General features: G+C 39.2%; 1 protein-coding gene across 1 annotated transcript in view; it reads right to left on the bottom strand.

Moving 5' to 3' along the window:
• LOC108494324 overlaps window positions 1–17477 on the bottom strand; it is a 46923-nt gene that overhangs the window by 18893 nt on the left and 10553 nt on the right. The window contains exons 14-32 of the mRNA XM_017808686.1: window positions 17214–17376; window positions 16387–16521; window positions 15876–15995; window positions 14951–15168; window positions 14637–14716; window positions 13631–13933; window positions 12396–12625; window positions 11837–11998; window positions 10075–10425; window positions 9146–9502; window positions 7732–8082; window positions 6676–6807; window positions 5729–5878; window positions 5168–5284; window positions 4257–4430; window positions 3339–3546; window positions 2177–2343; window positions 988–1100; window positions 12–93 (exon numbers count right to left, since the gene is read on the bottom strand). Coding sequence (XP_017664175.1) covers window positions 12–93; window positions 988–1100; window positions 2177–2343; window positions 3339–3546; window positions 4257–4430; window positions 5168–5284; window positions 5729–5878; window positions 6676–6807; window positions 7732–8082; window positions 9146–9502; window positions 10075–10425; window positions 11837–11998; window positions 12396–12625; window positions 13631–13933; window positions 14637–14716; window positions 14951–15168; window positions 15876–15995; window positions 16387–16521; window positions 17214–17376 — 3613 coding nt within the window. The remainder of the gene's footprint in view (window positions 1–11; window positions 94–987; window positions 1101–2176; window positions 2344–3338; window positions 3547–4256; window positions 4431–5167; window positions 5285–5728; window positions 5879–6675; window positions 6808–7731; window positions 8083–9145; window positions 9503–10074; window positions 10426–11836; window positions 11999–12395; window positions 12626–13630; window positions 13934–14636; window positions 14717–14950; window positions 15169–15875; window positions 15996–16386; window positions 16522–17213; window positions 17377–17477) is intronic.

The raw sequence follows: 17477 nt of genomic DNA on the forward strand, positions 1-17477 counted from the left end.
CAGATAGTTACCTTAGAAGACACTTCTGCTGCACTGGGGAAGTACTGTAGAAAGAAGGGATGAGTCTGGAGTGCTTTTATATTCAACTCTTCACTAAAGGGAAGAAATGTACTTTTGTTCAACAATATTTCAGGAAGTACACTCTCACTGGCAGCACAAGTTCATCTGAGTTACTCCAAGTCCGCCACAGGTTTCAGAGTTACAAATGGCAGTACCTTCCACTGAACACTCACCCAGCTCCCAGTTTTTGATGCATTCACACAAAGGTAGAGGAGACCAAAGAGCACCTTTGACCTCAGTGAAAAATCTGTGTGCATCCCAGGGGCAGAATGCAGCCCACTGAAACAGAAATTACTTTGCCATGGAAAACGCATCAGCTTTTTAAAAATTGTATAGGTGCTTTGGAATCTGACTTTGCAAGCGCTGTCATAGTTTACAAACTTAGAACTATTAGAGAATTTAAAAGAACTTAAAAGACTTCTCAATGCAAAGGTCTTTTGCTAGAAAATTAAGAAATATCTGAAATACCCCAAGGCTGAAAATATCACACCTCTTAAACATCCTCAAAATCCTGCAGTTTTGTGCAGATACAGCCATACTGATTCCAACTTAGAAAACCAAGTCTCTGTGATTTTACAAGTTTCAGTGGTGCCAAAATGATTTAATAAGATTTAAACAGTTATGTCGACTTAAGGTATATTTTTAAGTACTTGTCTGGCTCAAACCTAGAGTTTTATGGATTATTTCACTGTCTGCTACCTCGATGCTGTGGGGGCAGGCAAAGAGAGAGGCATACCCCAAGCTGTGAAGAATCTGCAGCCCTTCATAAACTTCCTGAGGTGAACAGACTGTTTGATATGACTACTCACTTTATGGAAGATTTGTTATCCATTTCACCAGTGATTTGGTGATTCAAACAGTAACTTTTTTCCATGGAATCACAGTGGCCTAGTGATATTTTGACTGTGCTCAGAATGACTCTTTTACCCTTGCTGGTCTTTTTTCCTGCTGATGGCAAAGGAGAAGTTTGTGTTTTGTTCATAGGTCAGCCTCAGAGCTCCTGCAGTTTCATTTTCAGTCAGGACTTCCTGAATTGTCACCTGTGGAGGGGGAAAATAAACAAATCACATGCCATAACCTCTACCCCAACATTTCACGTCAACTGAGCACGACTTCTTGACTCACTTAAAACCATCACCTTGACTGAAGTATATCTTCCAGACAGGCCTTCTACATGCTTTCTGGATGTAAACCAAAAACCTCAAAAGATGTTTTCCATTTCTTCTGTGTGTTTCCATAGCTACTAATTTGCATTATTGATAAATATTAGCCTTACTTTTCATGTACCCTTACCTGATTTACCTTGTTCATATCTCCCCCAGTCTCCTTTTTCATATACTGTAAAGAATTATTTTTTTTTTTTTTAAGAAACAGATTGGGCTCCATAAATCTTTTACCCCAGGGTATTTTCTTCCTCTCATAGCTCCTGGATCATCTACAGCTTTATCCTGAAAATGCTACGGAATCCCTCTGGGGAAGATCGGGACACTTAAATATCAATACGTTTGCCAAAGTCTGTGGGAACAATAATTTCTGAAGTCCCATGATTACAGTCACACCTCATACATGAATAAGGCACCTCAAGAATTGCTATCTCTGCTCTTTTTTTCTTCAGTGAAACATTTGGAAGATAAAAGACACTTCACTAAATATTAAGGGGGAAGAAGCAGGGGATATATCTAATACTTTTCAATAAAATGTTGGCATTAAATATTCACTTGAAACACTGGCACTTAATATGAAGGTTTAATATTGGTCTAATATTTATGTTCAGGAAAGACAACCTTTAATCTTGTATCCTAACTATGTATCTTGCTATTTGAAGTGGAGGTTAGCTCATCAGCTAGGAGGTGACAGTAAATGCATGCCTTCCTGAAATGACGAACCCTGAAACTGGGAATTTCAGGTACCTGACCAGTTTCCTTGGAAACAGACCACTAGATGTGTACTTAAGTTAAAGGAGGATTCAGATAAACTGGGCAAGTCACTTCTCATCTGCACTTGTATAAACCTGGAGTAATTTCACTGAGGCTCCTGGAGGTGCTCTGGATTCATGTAAGTGTAACTCAAATGACAGCTCTAATCAAAGCACAGCAAAAGATCTATGGTGGATTACCTTAAGAAAGAAGGGAAGTCCCAGATGATGGAGAAGTGATATGGAATGCTTCACCTCTGCCATGAACACAAATACACCGAAGAGTTGAAAGTCTGTGCCAACATCCACAGTCACAGTTATATCTTTCTCATCATATTGGATTTCACAGACAGTCTTGGCTTTGTTTTCTGTATAGAAAGAACAGGACAGTGCCAACTTGAGTGGCATTTTTTTGAGGAATTTCAGTTCTGCCTGCATAAAATCAATCCAGCCAGCATTTGGGTCATCATTCGGGATTACAAGAGCTTTGGCCTGTGATTGGAGGAGTGTAGAGTTTTTTTTGGATGTCCTTGAGCCTTGACCTTACAAAGTCTTGAGATAACAGAGCTTGTGTACCCAGGATAAGGTAAAGTGTCAGGTCAGTTCCCATCAGTCATGTTTTTTTGCAGGAGAGCTGACTAGTTCCCACAGCCAACTGCAGCCTGTGGCAAGTAGCAGCCACTTTAAGAGAAGAGCACTGAGCTGTTCTGACCTCTAGTGACTCCTCTACAGCAACCCAACACTGCTCAAAAAACATGACCTGAAGGCCCTTTCCCCACTTTCCTAGAAGCTTTTCATTTTCGAAAAAGACAAATACAGACTCCTGCAAGATAAAAGTGAGATGAGAGATGTGAAACCCCCAAACCCTTCATGGACAAGACAAAATCACACAGACCACAATGTAAATCCACATTGAGTGATATGCAGAGAGGATTAATGCCAAGCCAAGTTTTCAGAGGAGACTGGCTTCATCAGGGTGGGTGTGTCTCCCCTCCACAGTTCAGACAACAAAAGCCACTTAGAACTATTTCAAAGACTACTTTAAACTACAGTGGAATTCACATTTTTTTGCACTGTACAACAAGGTTTTTTTGTGTGATATTGGATCTTATTTTATGGAGGTAAATATCTCAGGGATAACCTGTTTTACCAGGTGTTGTACCACATGAGATCTTCCCTGGAGCTAAAAAAACATGTAATGTAACTAATCACAGATGCAGTTTCAGAATGACAATTTCACTTACAAAGAAGAGAAAACCTCTTTTTAGGTCTTAGTCAGTTTGCACCTGTTGAAGGAACAGTTGAAACATCCTCAGAGAGCTATTATAGAACAAAAAACCTGCCAGGGATGGCAGGTACCTACCTGATTCCTGTAAGCTGAGAATCAAGTTGATTGCCTTAGGATAACCAGCTGCCTGGAGTACCTCACTGCTGTGTACACTTTGGCAGAAGATATCCAGTTGGTGACCAACATAATAGGAGTTTATTATGTATGTGATTGATGTTTCTCCAGCTGCAATATGTACATATCTTTCTTGAGTAGTGTTTCTCCCTTGAAAAACCACATCTACCTAAAAAATGACACGTAGACATAAGTTCTCCAAACAACATTTAAATACTATTTAATTTTAAAACAGGAGACTAATGGAAGTGAAAGGGAGTTCTCTCTAGTCTATACTTATGTTAAAAATCTATCCATTAACAAAACATATCTTAGCCTTTCATTAATCATCTATGACTTTCCAGTACAAAGGCCATTCGACTGAATGAATTTCAAGTCACGTCAGCCTCATTGATCCATTTCAAATTCTCGTTAGGATCTCTTTTATCCCACAAACACATGACTCCCTTTATTTAAAGGATACTTGATCCATGCCTACTGACAATATTTACTAGATAATAGGTGCTCCAATACTCCCCTGAAAGTAACACCCAAAGAAGCTCTTCTTTAAGTATAAAATTCCCTTTAAAGAGCATAGGAACAATATTCCAGTCACCTGTGCAAGGTAATGAAGCTAGTCTCCTGTAGAGTTACAATATCAACAATACCCTCTGTACTGACACTGATCAGAATGAAATACTCTGGTTCAGAAAGCAATCAGTAAGAAATCTGCTTTTCCAGTAGGTCAGGTTTTAGCTGTCCATAGTTTTTAAATATCAGAAAATCTCAGCTTCCATCCTGTACCTCACAAAATGGTAGTTTTCATTCAAACCATGGGCTACTACATCATAATAAAGGATAATAACTGTGTAAAAAAAAAAAAAGCCAAACCAAAACTACCTGTAAAGATGGTGGGACTCTGGCTTGTAGCAGCCATGGCAAAGTGTGATGGAAATTCCCTGTTATGTTGGTACTTGTTTCAAACTCCTGGATTTGTCCTTCAAGCACTGTTAGATGAGTACCATAAAGCACTTTCATACTAAAGCTCTTGGTGACTTCCAGGTTCAAGATAGCCTTTGTGCAACAAAGGTAAATTGTGAAAAGAGAGTTTAGTAAAAGTTAAAGCTCCTGTTGGTCAGGGTTCTTTCTTTAGCTGAGGCAGGGTCATCTAAAACATGTAAAAAAATTCATCTTGTGTAATTTTATAACACAACATAGTTACAGATGTCCCTTTTATTTTTAAATTCAGCATTTTAACATGTATTCTCCAGTATGGCCATGCCTTAATGCTATTCAAGCAGTTACATGATTAATAAAGAGTAAGTGTTGTGTTGCAGGCTTGTGTTTCTCAGATAAAGAAACATGCCAGGTAATCAGAGCCTGGGAAGAAAATACCATTTGGAATGTAAACAGTGCAATCCCACCAGAACCCACCTCTGCCCAGTCTGTAGAAGGGACAGAGGAGGCACAGGAGCTGAACTGCACTGCCCTCCTCAGGCAAGGTAGGCTGCCAGCCCAGCTGGGCTTGGGCTGCTCACACATGAGAGCCAACCTCCAGTCTCTCAGTCTCATGGAAAGTTCTGGTCTAGCAAGGCATTATCCCACCCCCTCAGGAGCAAGCTGAGCTTCTGGACTCTCCTCAAGAACAAACAAAATGAGCAGCCAGACTCCCCTCTTCACCTAAAGAGCAAACATGTAAAATCCCATCTGCACCCGCTGTCCTTTGCCATCTCGCTTTTACAGCTGCTGCTTCCATCAGAGCATCATTCCAGGCTGGATTTGTGTCTCCCCTGCTATGGCAGGTAACTTACCTGCAGCTCAATCCTGTCTTTTATTTGCAAAGTCTTCAGCACCTCTAAGTTATGAGTGAGTTTGTAGTTAAGAGACACAACATCCAACCTCTGGACAAAGTTCAGTTCTTCTGTAATCTGTTCAGTCCAAGTAAATATGACAAAAGTTAACTGTGGCACATCTCTGATATTGAGACTTCTCTGATTAATTATAATCATTGTACACATTAGAGTAAAACTATGAAAATGAGGAAAACTTTACGGTGAAGAATTGTACTGTAAAAGGGACTGAGCTGCACCAAGTGAAGATAATGGATAAGAAAGGTTTGATACAATTTGCCAGTGGGAATCATGGATCATTGCTGCTGTCATATTTGTTTGTAGGAGTGACTGCACAGAAAGAATGGCTGGAAGATACTGCCTTTATTTAATTAAGGCCTTTAAAATCAAACCAGCCCCTGCAGGGTATTCCTAAAGGGGCCTCATGCACAGCTATCTCAGATGGAGAAACAATATTTACCAAATCAATTAGCTCACTTCGACCTCTATTTCACATCTCACTAACATGGAAGAGACACTTACTTGCTTGTTGTTCACACAGAAATGAATAAATCTTTTATAGAAGTCACTGTTTTTTTCTGATATCACATCAATTAACATCTTCATAGGAATGCCAATGTCAGCAGCTCCTGGAATGTTGTGGGTTAGCACTGCATCCAGCTCTTGCCTTTCCTGTTAATATTTCACAGCATAGATAGCAAAGCATGTGTAGAACCCAAAGCTTGCTGCAACACAGAGCTCAAACAAGAAATTTAGCAAATCTCTCTGTCCTACATTTAATATTAATTAAAATAAATTGCATTGAACTTAGGGAAATTACGCTTAGGGAAAGAGAAAAGAAACATCAAGCCTAGGTAGGATAAAAAATATATATATATTTCAGCTGAGAGGAGAAAAGGTGTAAATGTTTCTCTGTGGGGGCAAAGAACTCCCACTAGCTATCTTGTTTCTCTGTGGCAGAAACATGCAGAAATTACCAGTTATGACAAGAAAGTGAATGATCACAAAGAATAAGACACTTGTGTGTGTTCTCTGCTCTCCTGCACTGATGACAAGAAAAGCCAAACTGTCAACAGTTGAACTGTCAACAGGAAAGCAAGAGATTCACAGCCTATCCTGTGCTACTGTCTTACTTAAATAAACAGCAGTGTCTCAATTAATCCCTGCCTATTATTTTGCAGTGTAAGTCACAGTGACACAAGGAACATCAAATAATACAATGCAAACAACAAAATTTACAAAGAGAATAACTAGGAAGTGATTCAGGAAGTGCCAGAGCCTGTATCCTATTATCCAGTATATTTGTTACTGCACATTACAGGTGCCAGATTTCCAAAGATTTTATTTTTTATTTTATTTTTATTCTGGCACTTTTTACTAAAAGCCGACTATTTGTTCCCAATAAAATAGTCTAGAGTACATTACTCAGTAATTTGTACATGCAGTCTCACAGCCTGCGGGATGCTTACATCAGTGACTTTGAGTATCAGGAGTCCTTGGAATTTACTTTCATCAACAGTGATCAATGTCTGTGAATCCAGGTTCATTTTATCCGTCAAAATGTAGCCTGACCCATCAATTTTCACTGGTGCTCCAAGGTCCTGTAAAAGAAAAAACTAAATTTTAAAATTCACCACTTTTACACTCACCCACATAAACACCTAACCCCTGAAACTTCTAGTTCCTAATAGTAGCTTTAATAGTACCTAGCTGTAAAATGAGGTATATCAGGCAGCATAGCCATAGGATGCCTCAGGAATCTTGACAGCTTTTTGTTATATTTTTTACAGTTTGTCTTTTTTAATTTTAATATGTCTGATGATTTTTGATAAATGAGCCAGAAAAAATAGGACACAGGACAACATGGCAGCTCTTCCTGCCTAACTGAAAACTCAGTTTTCTATGCTTAGAATTGCTCCAGTGGCCCAAAGCATCCATAATTCCAGTGAAACCAAAGAGTATACAAAGGTTTATTATGGCAGCTCTGTTTTTGGAAGAGGGCAGGTGAATCTCATTATGTATATTCAGATTTACTCTGGCTTGTATAGTGAAACTACAGATTATTCTGTGATAACATCTCTCTCAAACTTTCTGTACACTCAATTTTCTGATCTGAAGATTATCTATTTACTTCTTATATTTTCAAACTATTTCAGAGTTTGGTTGTCAAACTGCTGAGAAACTGTTACTGCTGATAAAGCCCAAGAGAACTCTGAATACTTTTTATTTCTGAAGATTAAAGCCCTGCTTTGAAACCATGCTTAAAAAAAACACATCAGAGTTAGTACAAGCAAGTCCATTAACTGTAGGTACTGATTAATAGGAAATCTGGCTTGCACCATATGAAAATAGAGTGAATAACTGGCTCTAAAGGTAAGATGTAACACTAAAAGAAGATAATGTTTTACTTTTCTCTGCTACCACTGAAATCCTTAGACTATTGTCTTTTAACTTTGGTAGGTACAAAGATCCTGCTTTAGATGCACAAATGCAGTAGTAAAGCAATAATAAATTCTTTTCAATACCTGAATTGTTTGGCATTTATTTTCTATAAGCATTTTCCACTGAAGCTTCTTTTCAGGGTCAAAGTCCCCATTCATTTGAAGCTCACAAGCACCCACTTTCATTCCTATTCCAAGAAAATATTTCAGCTGTTTCCGTGCAGTGATGGACAGCTCATTTTCCCTTGGGATTTCCTTCAGCTGGGGGAGGTCATGCCTGAACTGAATTTCCAGTGTAATCTTTGGCTTGCACTCTGCTCTCACTTCAAGATGGGCAGTTTTGCCTTCTGTTTCCAGGACTGAGAGAAGCTCTGCTTGGCACTTGTCTTTCTGAATGGATCCTGTGAGCCGTGACTGAGTTGGGAAACTGAGATCCTATTGAGATTTAAAAACGAGAATTCCTTTGGAATATACATACACTTTAATATAGGTGTGTATTAAGGCTTTTTTCTTCTCCCTCAGCATACAAAAATGGAGATTTTATGTTACAGTATCAGAGACAAAACCTACAATCTCCATGCTGCCATTTTTCTCCCTCTCAACAAGAAAGATGGGGATTTTGCCTGAATAAGGCCTGAGGGAAGATTTTAGGGCTGCCCTGCAGAATTTACAACTTCTGTACCTTTATGAAGTTTTCCATTTGCAAAAATACAAAATGTCTGTTTCTTCAGACTGGAAAAGTTTACTGAACATTCACTGCTTCATTCAGACCAGGCAAAACTCAATTTTCAAATTAACCCACAAAAAATAATAGGCCTAAAAGACATTCTTGCATCTGGCGGTACAAGAATTTTTCTTTTTTAATACTAAAACTTCAAACTTGTCTTGTGCAGCATCCCCAATGAAATGTTTCTGCTCATTCTTGCAAAGGATTTGCAAAACCACAGAAAATTCTACTATTTTTAATACTTTAAGAGGTTTTCATTCCCTCTTCACTATGGATGATACTCAGGCTCCTGTCACTTTTGTTGTTATGTTGCTATTTTGTGGTTGAGGAAGTTACTCAATGTGAGGATTTGAAAGCAAAACATAAATGCCTGTGAACATCTAGAAAACCCCCCCGATTTTGCAAGAGTCATTCTTTCCAATGAAGTCAGTGAGACTACATGGAAAAACCAAGGAAATGTCACAATTTTTACTTTGATATAAACAGACAGACCAGGGAATATATTTTTGACAGAGTTCAAACCAATGCTGCTGTTGAGCCTTAGAGGGCAGTCTCGGTCTGTGAAGGCAACAAACAGCAAAGACTGAACTGATCTCAGTCTAGAGAGAACATCTGTGAACAGGATCTGTGAGACTCGTTCTTGGCCTCATGCTGTAAGACAGGTGTTCTTTTAGAGTGCCTTTCCAACACTCAAACACTGTTATTTTAGCTAAAACCTTATATGGCCTGCATTTGATACCCAAATTCTCTGTAAAAGCCTCCAAGACCTACCTGCAGAAGTTGACATTCTGATTCTGTTTCCAGTGTCCATTCAGCTTTATCCTGAATACAGAGATCTCCTCTAGCCTTAAGTCTGCATCTGCCAGCCTGCAGCAACAAAATGCCCTCTGTGGCAGAGTCTGTGGCTGCAGAGAACAAGACAGAGTTTTCCAAAGGGAGCCCAAGCTGACTGAGCCAGGGAAGTGAGTGCCTGAGCATCCCTTGGAGTGTGTATTCGTGTTGGCAGGAAGTGTCTATCTGCACATCAACTGTTCTGCCATCACACTGGAGGTTCATTAACAAGCCCACGTTGCAGATGTTCTGTTGAAATGAGCCCCCAAAGACCACTGCACGAGGCAATCCCACCTCCTGCAACAGAAAAGAGTGTACTATTTAAAAAACACAAGGTAAAGCAATTGTCTTCCTAATTTGTTCCTGATTCATGAGAAAGCATTTCTTCTTTCTGAAACAATCTGCTTTTGGAAAGTACCATACAAGACAGCTTGTTTCACAGAGAAATCAGAAGTTTGTCAGTGAAACAACAGAAGCAAAATAAATTGGGGGGAAAGAATAAATCCTACAACAATCTTCTCATAAGTAATGTAGAAGAAAAAGAAACTTAACTCCTGAAATACCTCCACAGTTTCAAACAGAAAGGACATGCTTTTCACTAGACTCTAGGACATGTTTATTTTGATTAAAAAGCTATTATTAAACAACTATTTTATGGCAACAGCTGTAACATCTACCATTGTATTACTCCAAATTCACATCTTCAAATACACTTTCCCTCATGAATGCTCCGACTCATTTCTCTGCCAAAACAACTTTAATGACCAAAATTGTCCTGTCCATAAATAACAATGTCAGGAGACAGTTCTCTGTGACTCGTGATCTGAAATCGCAGACTACAGACCATGCAGAAAACAATCTGGACTTACCTCCAGACTGACACACTTGTTCCTGACAGTAAGTACCCACTGTGTTTCATTGTTTGCCAGGTTCACTTCTCCATCAGCTTTCAGACTGCAAGGCCCAAGGACAACACCAAGGATGCCCTTATACTTGTCACTTCTCAGGGCTGACACCTTCACTTGGTTCTCTCTGGCAATCCCCAGAGAACGAAGTGAAGGCAAAGAATGCTGGAAATGGATTTCCAAATGAGGCTGGATGTTGGCAGTGGCGTGGAGCTGCAGGCAGGCAAACATGTCATGAAAGGAAACATGTCCAAAGAAGATGACAGTAAAGTTGCTGGTAAACAATGACCCATTCAGTGAAACTCTTGCTGGAGTCTGAAAAATTACAGAAAACTGTTGTCAAGTTTGCTTTCCTGTCAGGCCACATACTGGTTTTAAATGTTCATGTTACTAGAGAAGAGAATTATTTCCCTACACCATTTTGTGTTCATCCTACATGTTTATAAATGCCTAAACAAATAGAGAGATGGCTTAAAATCTTTAAAGTTCCATAATAGAAATAATAGGGAAAAAAACCCAAATCCGTAACTCTGCTAAAACAATTACTAATACCAGATAAATCACACACACAGGAATCAGAGTCTCTGTGATTATTGTCTTTATGGAGACAAATGCACTCTGTGATGTCACTCACAGAAGACATTTTTAACACATTCTTAAGAATACATAAGGTGTATCTTTGTCAAACAGTTGAAGAGCCACAGGGGCTTTCACAAACAAATGGTTAGTTAAAAAGAGCAGAAAATAGAGTAAGGAATAAACTGAAATTCTCAGCTTGTGCCCCCCATGCTCCCTTGCCCAGTTCCTCTGTCAGGTTGGCTGCTCAGTAACAGGACAGGGCCATTGATACCCAGTTCAGTTCTGACTGGCAGAAGGTACAGGTTGGAGACTTGAGCTAAAACAGTTTTTGAAGGAGAAGTAGCTTGTTTGAATCTAACTATTACAGGAGTGAAAATATCTGAGAGTGCATGCAAAACTTCCAGTCAGCTCAAACCCATTTCTACATGTGTGACCCTTTGAGTACTTAGAGTCCCTTAGTGGTAGTTAAGACAGTATGTTGTTGACAGCAGAGTTTATAAATTAAGCCAGTACCTCAAAATGATGAAATGCAATTGCACCATTGCAAAGGCCAGAAAGTTGTTTGTTAGCAGATTCTCCACTGCAAGCAACCTGTTGGCATTACAAACAAAGCACGTTCAGAGCATGAAGAAAAGGAGAAAGGACTAAAATTCAAAGGAGGGAGCTACAAGGCTAAAGGATAAAACAGATGAAGATACCAAAACATAGCTTTAAGATTAAATGTTAGAGTTCAGTTTCGAAAAGAAAAACAGTTTAGTAGATCTGAGGCTATATCATGTCTCTAATTGTGCATTATTATGCTCAAATGTTATCAGCGTAGGTAAAGACAGAACAATATCTTCAAATATTAGGATAGAAAGTAAGCAGTAGGATGGAAAAGCTGAGATTGCAAATTACTGTGCCTGGGCAAACACCTACTCCAGTTTCATGACATAAATGTTTTCTTACCCACCACTTCTTGAAAAACCTGCTCTTTATTGCTAAGCAAACAGTTTTTAGGTTTTCTGTACTGGCTACTGGCCTTGTTTGACAAAAATCTCTCTTCCCTCTGACCTGCCAGCTTGCTCTCCTGGGTACAACTGAACAGCTGAGATGTGAAGCACACTACATCAAATACACTATAATATATGGCAGGATTTCTGCAAACCTCTAGTACACGTGGAACAATGTCCATCAGTCCTCCCACATCATGGTGAAGTGAGAGAGAAATTTCCACAGCACTGCCAGTGATTTCCTTCTCTATTTCAATTTTGAGCTGTTCCTTCTCCACTGTGGTTGTTATCCCTGCAGCAATCTTTGTGGTGAAATTCTATGCACAAAAGAAACCAAATTATGGAAAGAAACAAACAACAACATCCCAGCAACAACTGGCAAAGGCAGAGTCTCTTAGTCTATAGTAGAAATGCAGATAGAGAGAACAGTGGCCAAGCAATCCTGTACCAGGACATCTGTTCATATGTAGCAAAGCACTTCACTTAAATGAAAATCGAATGCAGCATCTCATTTATTCTAGATTGAGCTCCAAGATTTCAGATGGCAAGTACACAGTATGACAAGAAGCCAGAAAACACCTTTCTTTCACACAGTAATTCAGTACCTCTCAAAAATGCAGCAGCTTTTAAAATAAATATATATAGTGCCAAGGCAAAGCCTACAGTTATTAGAAATTGTTCTGCCAAAAAAATAATCACAGGCAGAACTCTTACCTCATAATAGCCAGCAGCCTCCACAATAAAAGGGATCCCTTGTTCTTTTATCTTTGAGATGTTGTGCTTTAAGCTCACAGAGAGCTGGGATTTAGGAGGTTCTGTGGCCAGTCTGTGCCCTCCAAACTCAACAGTAATCCCTTCCCTGCCACTCTGCAGGGCTACAGCAACAGTGTGATTTCCTGTGCCACGCTCACACCTGGCAGTAAGAATGCCATCCCATGGCAATCCTATTGACAGGGAAGGAAGCAAAATCAACACAACACTTCTGGGTTGTCATAAAATACAGAGAAGATGTATTATAGATCAAAAGAAGCTTTCTATAATTTTTCATAAGACACACCTTTATGCATTTACTGGTATTTACAGAAAGACATTACCTACCATGTGAGAATCATTGAGAAGGGGTTGCTAAATTAAAATGTGGCATGCACTTTGGAAATCAAGGATTTTTCTTTTCTTAATAAGAGATATTTATCAATGGTTATTGTGTCTAACTCCAGTGGTCAGCTGTTAAAAAGTTTCAGAATGGATTTATTCAGTCCAAAGGGACAAAGGCAATTTACACATTCAAAATTACTGATAACTCCAGCTCATGAAAACTGTTGCCTTAAGAGATCGATGAAAAAGAGACTCTGGGCCAAATTAGGGTATAAGACAAGTTGCTGTGCCTGTGTGGTATCTTGTTGTCCAGGCCAGGGGGTAGATGTTCTTCAACAGGATGAAGGCCTACCTTGAGGGAAGTCTAAACAAGCTAATGGAATTAACGGAATCGATATGGGAAGGGGAACAGTGTTGGGAAAACGTATAAACTACTGTGCTAAAGGGTGAGGGATAACACAGCTACTTTAAAATTTACATTCACTACATAACTACTTCTAAAGCCTATAAAAATTAAAAAATCAAAAACTCTATGGCAACAAAACCCATGGCTTTGCTTAGGAAGCAACACTTGGCATAAAACTACATTTGAAGGAACTAACCAGCTTGCAGGAATACAGATATACAAGAGAGAAATAATTTACTCTGAAGTATTTTAAAACTGTATAAGCTAGTTCTGTGTCCATTTTATTGTATTTTCTCAACAACATTAAAAAGAACATTGCCAAACCTGGATCACATTTTGTTCTTTCTGGTGTGAGCAAAAGCAACTCATCTATTTCCACTGGTCTGCAGTCATGTAAATAAATTCACCTTGACACCTTGTCATACCACACAATCAAGTCAGAGTTTACCTGCATTTTTTAAGAAGTCGATATTATGTGTGAAAGTCCCACTGACTCTGCTGTGCCCACGACTCATGATATTGAAAAAATCCACAGAAAGAGCCTTCTCATCCACCTGGAAGCTGGCTAGCCCCCTCTTCATCTCTTTACTCAGCTCCAGGTGCCCTTTCAGTCTTGCCTCCACTGGGATTGCCAGACTGCCATTCTGAAACATGGCAACAGTGATGTTGTGTACAGTGACATTCCCAAACACATTCCTGTTCCTGAGGTGGAGTCCATACAGCGTTTTGTTGACCATCACATTGATATTACCTGTAACAGGCAGAAATTATTACTGTGGAGAGAGTCCTTTGGGACAGAAATAACCACAGTTCTAGAAGCAACATAAAAAATAACCATTAATTTAATACCAGGAGGAAGGAGATGGAAATCCATTTATTGTAACAAATAATTTCACCTAATCTAGAGAGTGAATCATTTTATTGTTGAGAGTTTCTCTACCAGTAGAAGTGTCTGTGTTTAAAACAAATCACATAATACTATTTCTGGCAGCTGTTTCACTTTATTGACCTAGTTGCTTGTGCCTTTAGGCCGTGGGCTACACTGCACTGCCTTCTGAAGGCAAATTTACAGAGGGACTGTGACCCACTGCTTGTGTAACTCCAGGGTAAACAATCCCTCTAGAGCTCTGCAGTGACCTACTCCACCCATGGAGCCATTCAGAGGAGTAAGAGCCTCAAGTCAGGCCCCCCCATTTCAGAAGACCTGCAGAGGAAAGAAGCCACCCACTATTTTGCCCAAGAGCTGGATACCTTATGCAGTTCAGTAAGGAATACATTAAAATTAAGAAGCTTCCTTAGATAGCTGCAGAACAGCAACAAAACACAAAGTAAGAGAGTACCATCATGAATGTTGTTCTTGCACTTCAGTAATCCATTCAGAGAAAGAAGGTGAGGTATGGCCTTTAATCCAGCAAATGTATGTTGGACTCTTCCATTTAGGGACAAAACCAAACCAGCTTTCTGTTCCCTGGCTCCCATGAAATCCACGTGAAGCCTATTTTCATTAAGTTTCAACTCAGAAGATATCAGAAGTCTAAAAAGACAGAGATAAAAATTGCTAGTAAGATATTATTGTGCTTAATTCATGATGGTCAAGGCACTCCTCCTCTCACTCAAAGCAGGGTCAATGAGAGCAGGGTGCTCAGGAGTGTGTATGGCCAGGTTTGGGGTTATCTCCAAGTATGGAGACTCCACAGACTTCGTGAGCACTTGTTCCAGAGTAAACACTTTTCAGTTCCTCAGTTGACCAAGATTCTCATTCCTCTACCTTGATGGAAACATTTTGCCAATGAGCTGCAGCTGTATCGATTCTGGATTTGTCAGGATTGTCTGATGGAGAAAAGCCCTCAGTGCAACAGCTCTGCCATTCTTCCTGTTTTCGTTGTTCACATCGAGCTCCAGCATCAGCATGTCCCTTCCGCTGGAGTGAAGGTGAAGAGAGCCATTGAAGTTGCTCTCACCATAACTCCTCAGGGCTGCCTGGGCCTGCACACAGAGAAAAAGAAGAGCAGGACATTAAGGATCTCAGATTACAGCACAGAATACTGAAACATCAGTTTGAGCAATGAGACTGCAGACAGCAAGTTGGGACTGGGCAAAAACAGGGAAGGGAGCAGAGGGGAAAAGGAGTTTTTAGTTTTCATCTCTGTGTCTCACCATCTAACTCTAATTTTATTTGTCAATAAACTAAATTAATATTGCCCAAGTTGAGTTCATTTTGTCTGTGAAGGTAATTGGTACATGATCTCCCTGTCCTTATCTCAACCCTGTCACCATGCTAGAGCTGTCAACAAAAAAATTGTGAACTACATTGAATTTTAAGTACAATTTAATTTAACTTTGAGAGTTTTCTGAATTTCAGCCAAAACACAAGCCACCCATTCCAACCACAGGTAGCCATCTAGCCAGAAAAACCTCTAACCACAAAAGTTAACCATTTCCCTCATAATTCATACTTCTCCACTGTACTCACTGAGTTCCATGAGTTGACCAACTATGTAGTATACACATAGGTTTGTTCCCATGCTTGAAAAGCAGCTGCAAAGCAGTTCATAGCAAGAAGTTTAACAGCTCCCAGGCTGTATTCCATGTATTCCTAATGCATGTGAGCAGAGACTCAGCACAGCTCTGAGTGTATGGACTGCAAAAGCTACAAGGTCCAAGCAACAAGGCTGTAAAACCAGGGCACTGACCTGTGAAGACACGTTCTTGTTGATGATGGCTTTTACACTCACACCACAGTCAAAGTGTTCCAGTTTGTTCTGCCTGGAAAACAGCTCCCCACTGAGGCCCATTGCCTGTGGAAACTCAAGCTATTTGATAGAGTAAAACGTCAGAACAGAACACTGCATTCCCAACAACTGCTTCACGTGAATTAGTGTCTGAACTTCCAGCGTTAGGTGGAACATGCACATAAGCAAATGTGTGTATAAAATTTTACCAATTTTATCCAAAGGTACTGAAAAACAAATCAAATGCAGTTTAAAAAGTATGAAAGCAAAAGGTCTCTGTGTTTCTTACGAGATATTATTGATACAGATTATAATTTAATCTGCTGAGATACTTAGGGTCTTTGGCAGGGCCAGGACTTGATTGGACTAAGGACATTTACCAGCATCAAACAATTATGATATTAAAGACAATACAGTAAAACAGTCACCAAGACATAAAAAATAAAATGCCAAAAGTGAAACCCACAAATACCTGGAATGACTGTGTCATATCCATGTGCAAAACATGTCTAAAATCAGCCTCACTGGATTTGTTCTGATACCTCCCTAGAAAGCTGAGGACATCTTCCTTATTCACCTTCAAGATAGTCTCAAATTCATTCTTCACCTACATGTTAAGAATAGGAATAAGGGAACTGCATTGACTATTAACCCTGTATATTATGAAAGATGAGAGAGTCATCCCTCCACATCATGAAAAATCAGAGTTGTGAGGTATTACATTGTGGCTCAGAATGAAATGAGAAAAGCAGGAAAAAAAACCCTGTATTTGGTGAGAAAGATGAATAGATACAGCTAGATAAGGGTGAGAACCCTGAATCCATTCTATCCCAGCACTTGTTATTATTAACAACATCCATGTATAACAATATTCTAAAAATAATATATTAAGTATTCTTATCATATATTACTATGCAACATTTTATTATACAAAATTAAGGAGGTTCCAAGCACATCATCACCCTCTGAACATTTTGGATGCAGCAGTTACACAGTGAGGAATTAAAGACCTATAGCAAGTTAGGCCTGAGAAGACAATAAAGTGTAAATAAACTGATAATGAATCTCTCCTTCTACTGAATTTAATGGGAAATTTACTCACATTTTGATGACTTAGAGTTAAAATGCATATTTCAACGTCTTTGGGGAACAACTTGTGGTTATAAGGATGAGTTAGGCCAGCACAAATCTAAAAAAAAGTTTGAGAGGAAATGCAGGAACATAAGATACCTGCAGTAAATCACTAATTTGCTGAATTTTTTGGTATGTCAAATTAAAGGAAATTCTTGGAAAACTCACATAGGGATTTTCAGGTTGGTAACCAAGTATAAGAGTTTGAACTGTTTCCTCAACCCTATTTATCAAAACCTTTGTCTCCATGAAATAGTGCTTTTGCTTTTTGTCAACTGTAAATGTCTCCTGCAGGAGGAAGCTCTGCAGAAAGGGCACTTTAAAAGGATGCCTGGAAAAAAAACAAACAAGGAATAAACAAAGTATAAAAAAGATCTTAATAGACAACTACAAAAAGAAATCAATTCAACTTGAACTCCAGAATTTTCAGTT

This window comes from Lepidothrix coronata, unplaced genomic scaffold (genome assembly GCF_001604755.1).
Source record: "Lepidothrix coronata isolate B3197 unplaced genomic scaffold, Lepidothrix_coronata-1.0 Scaffold24, whole genome shotgun sequence".
NCBI lineage: Eukaryota > Metazoa > Chordata > Aves > Passeriformes > Pipridae > Lepidothrix > Lepidothrix coronata.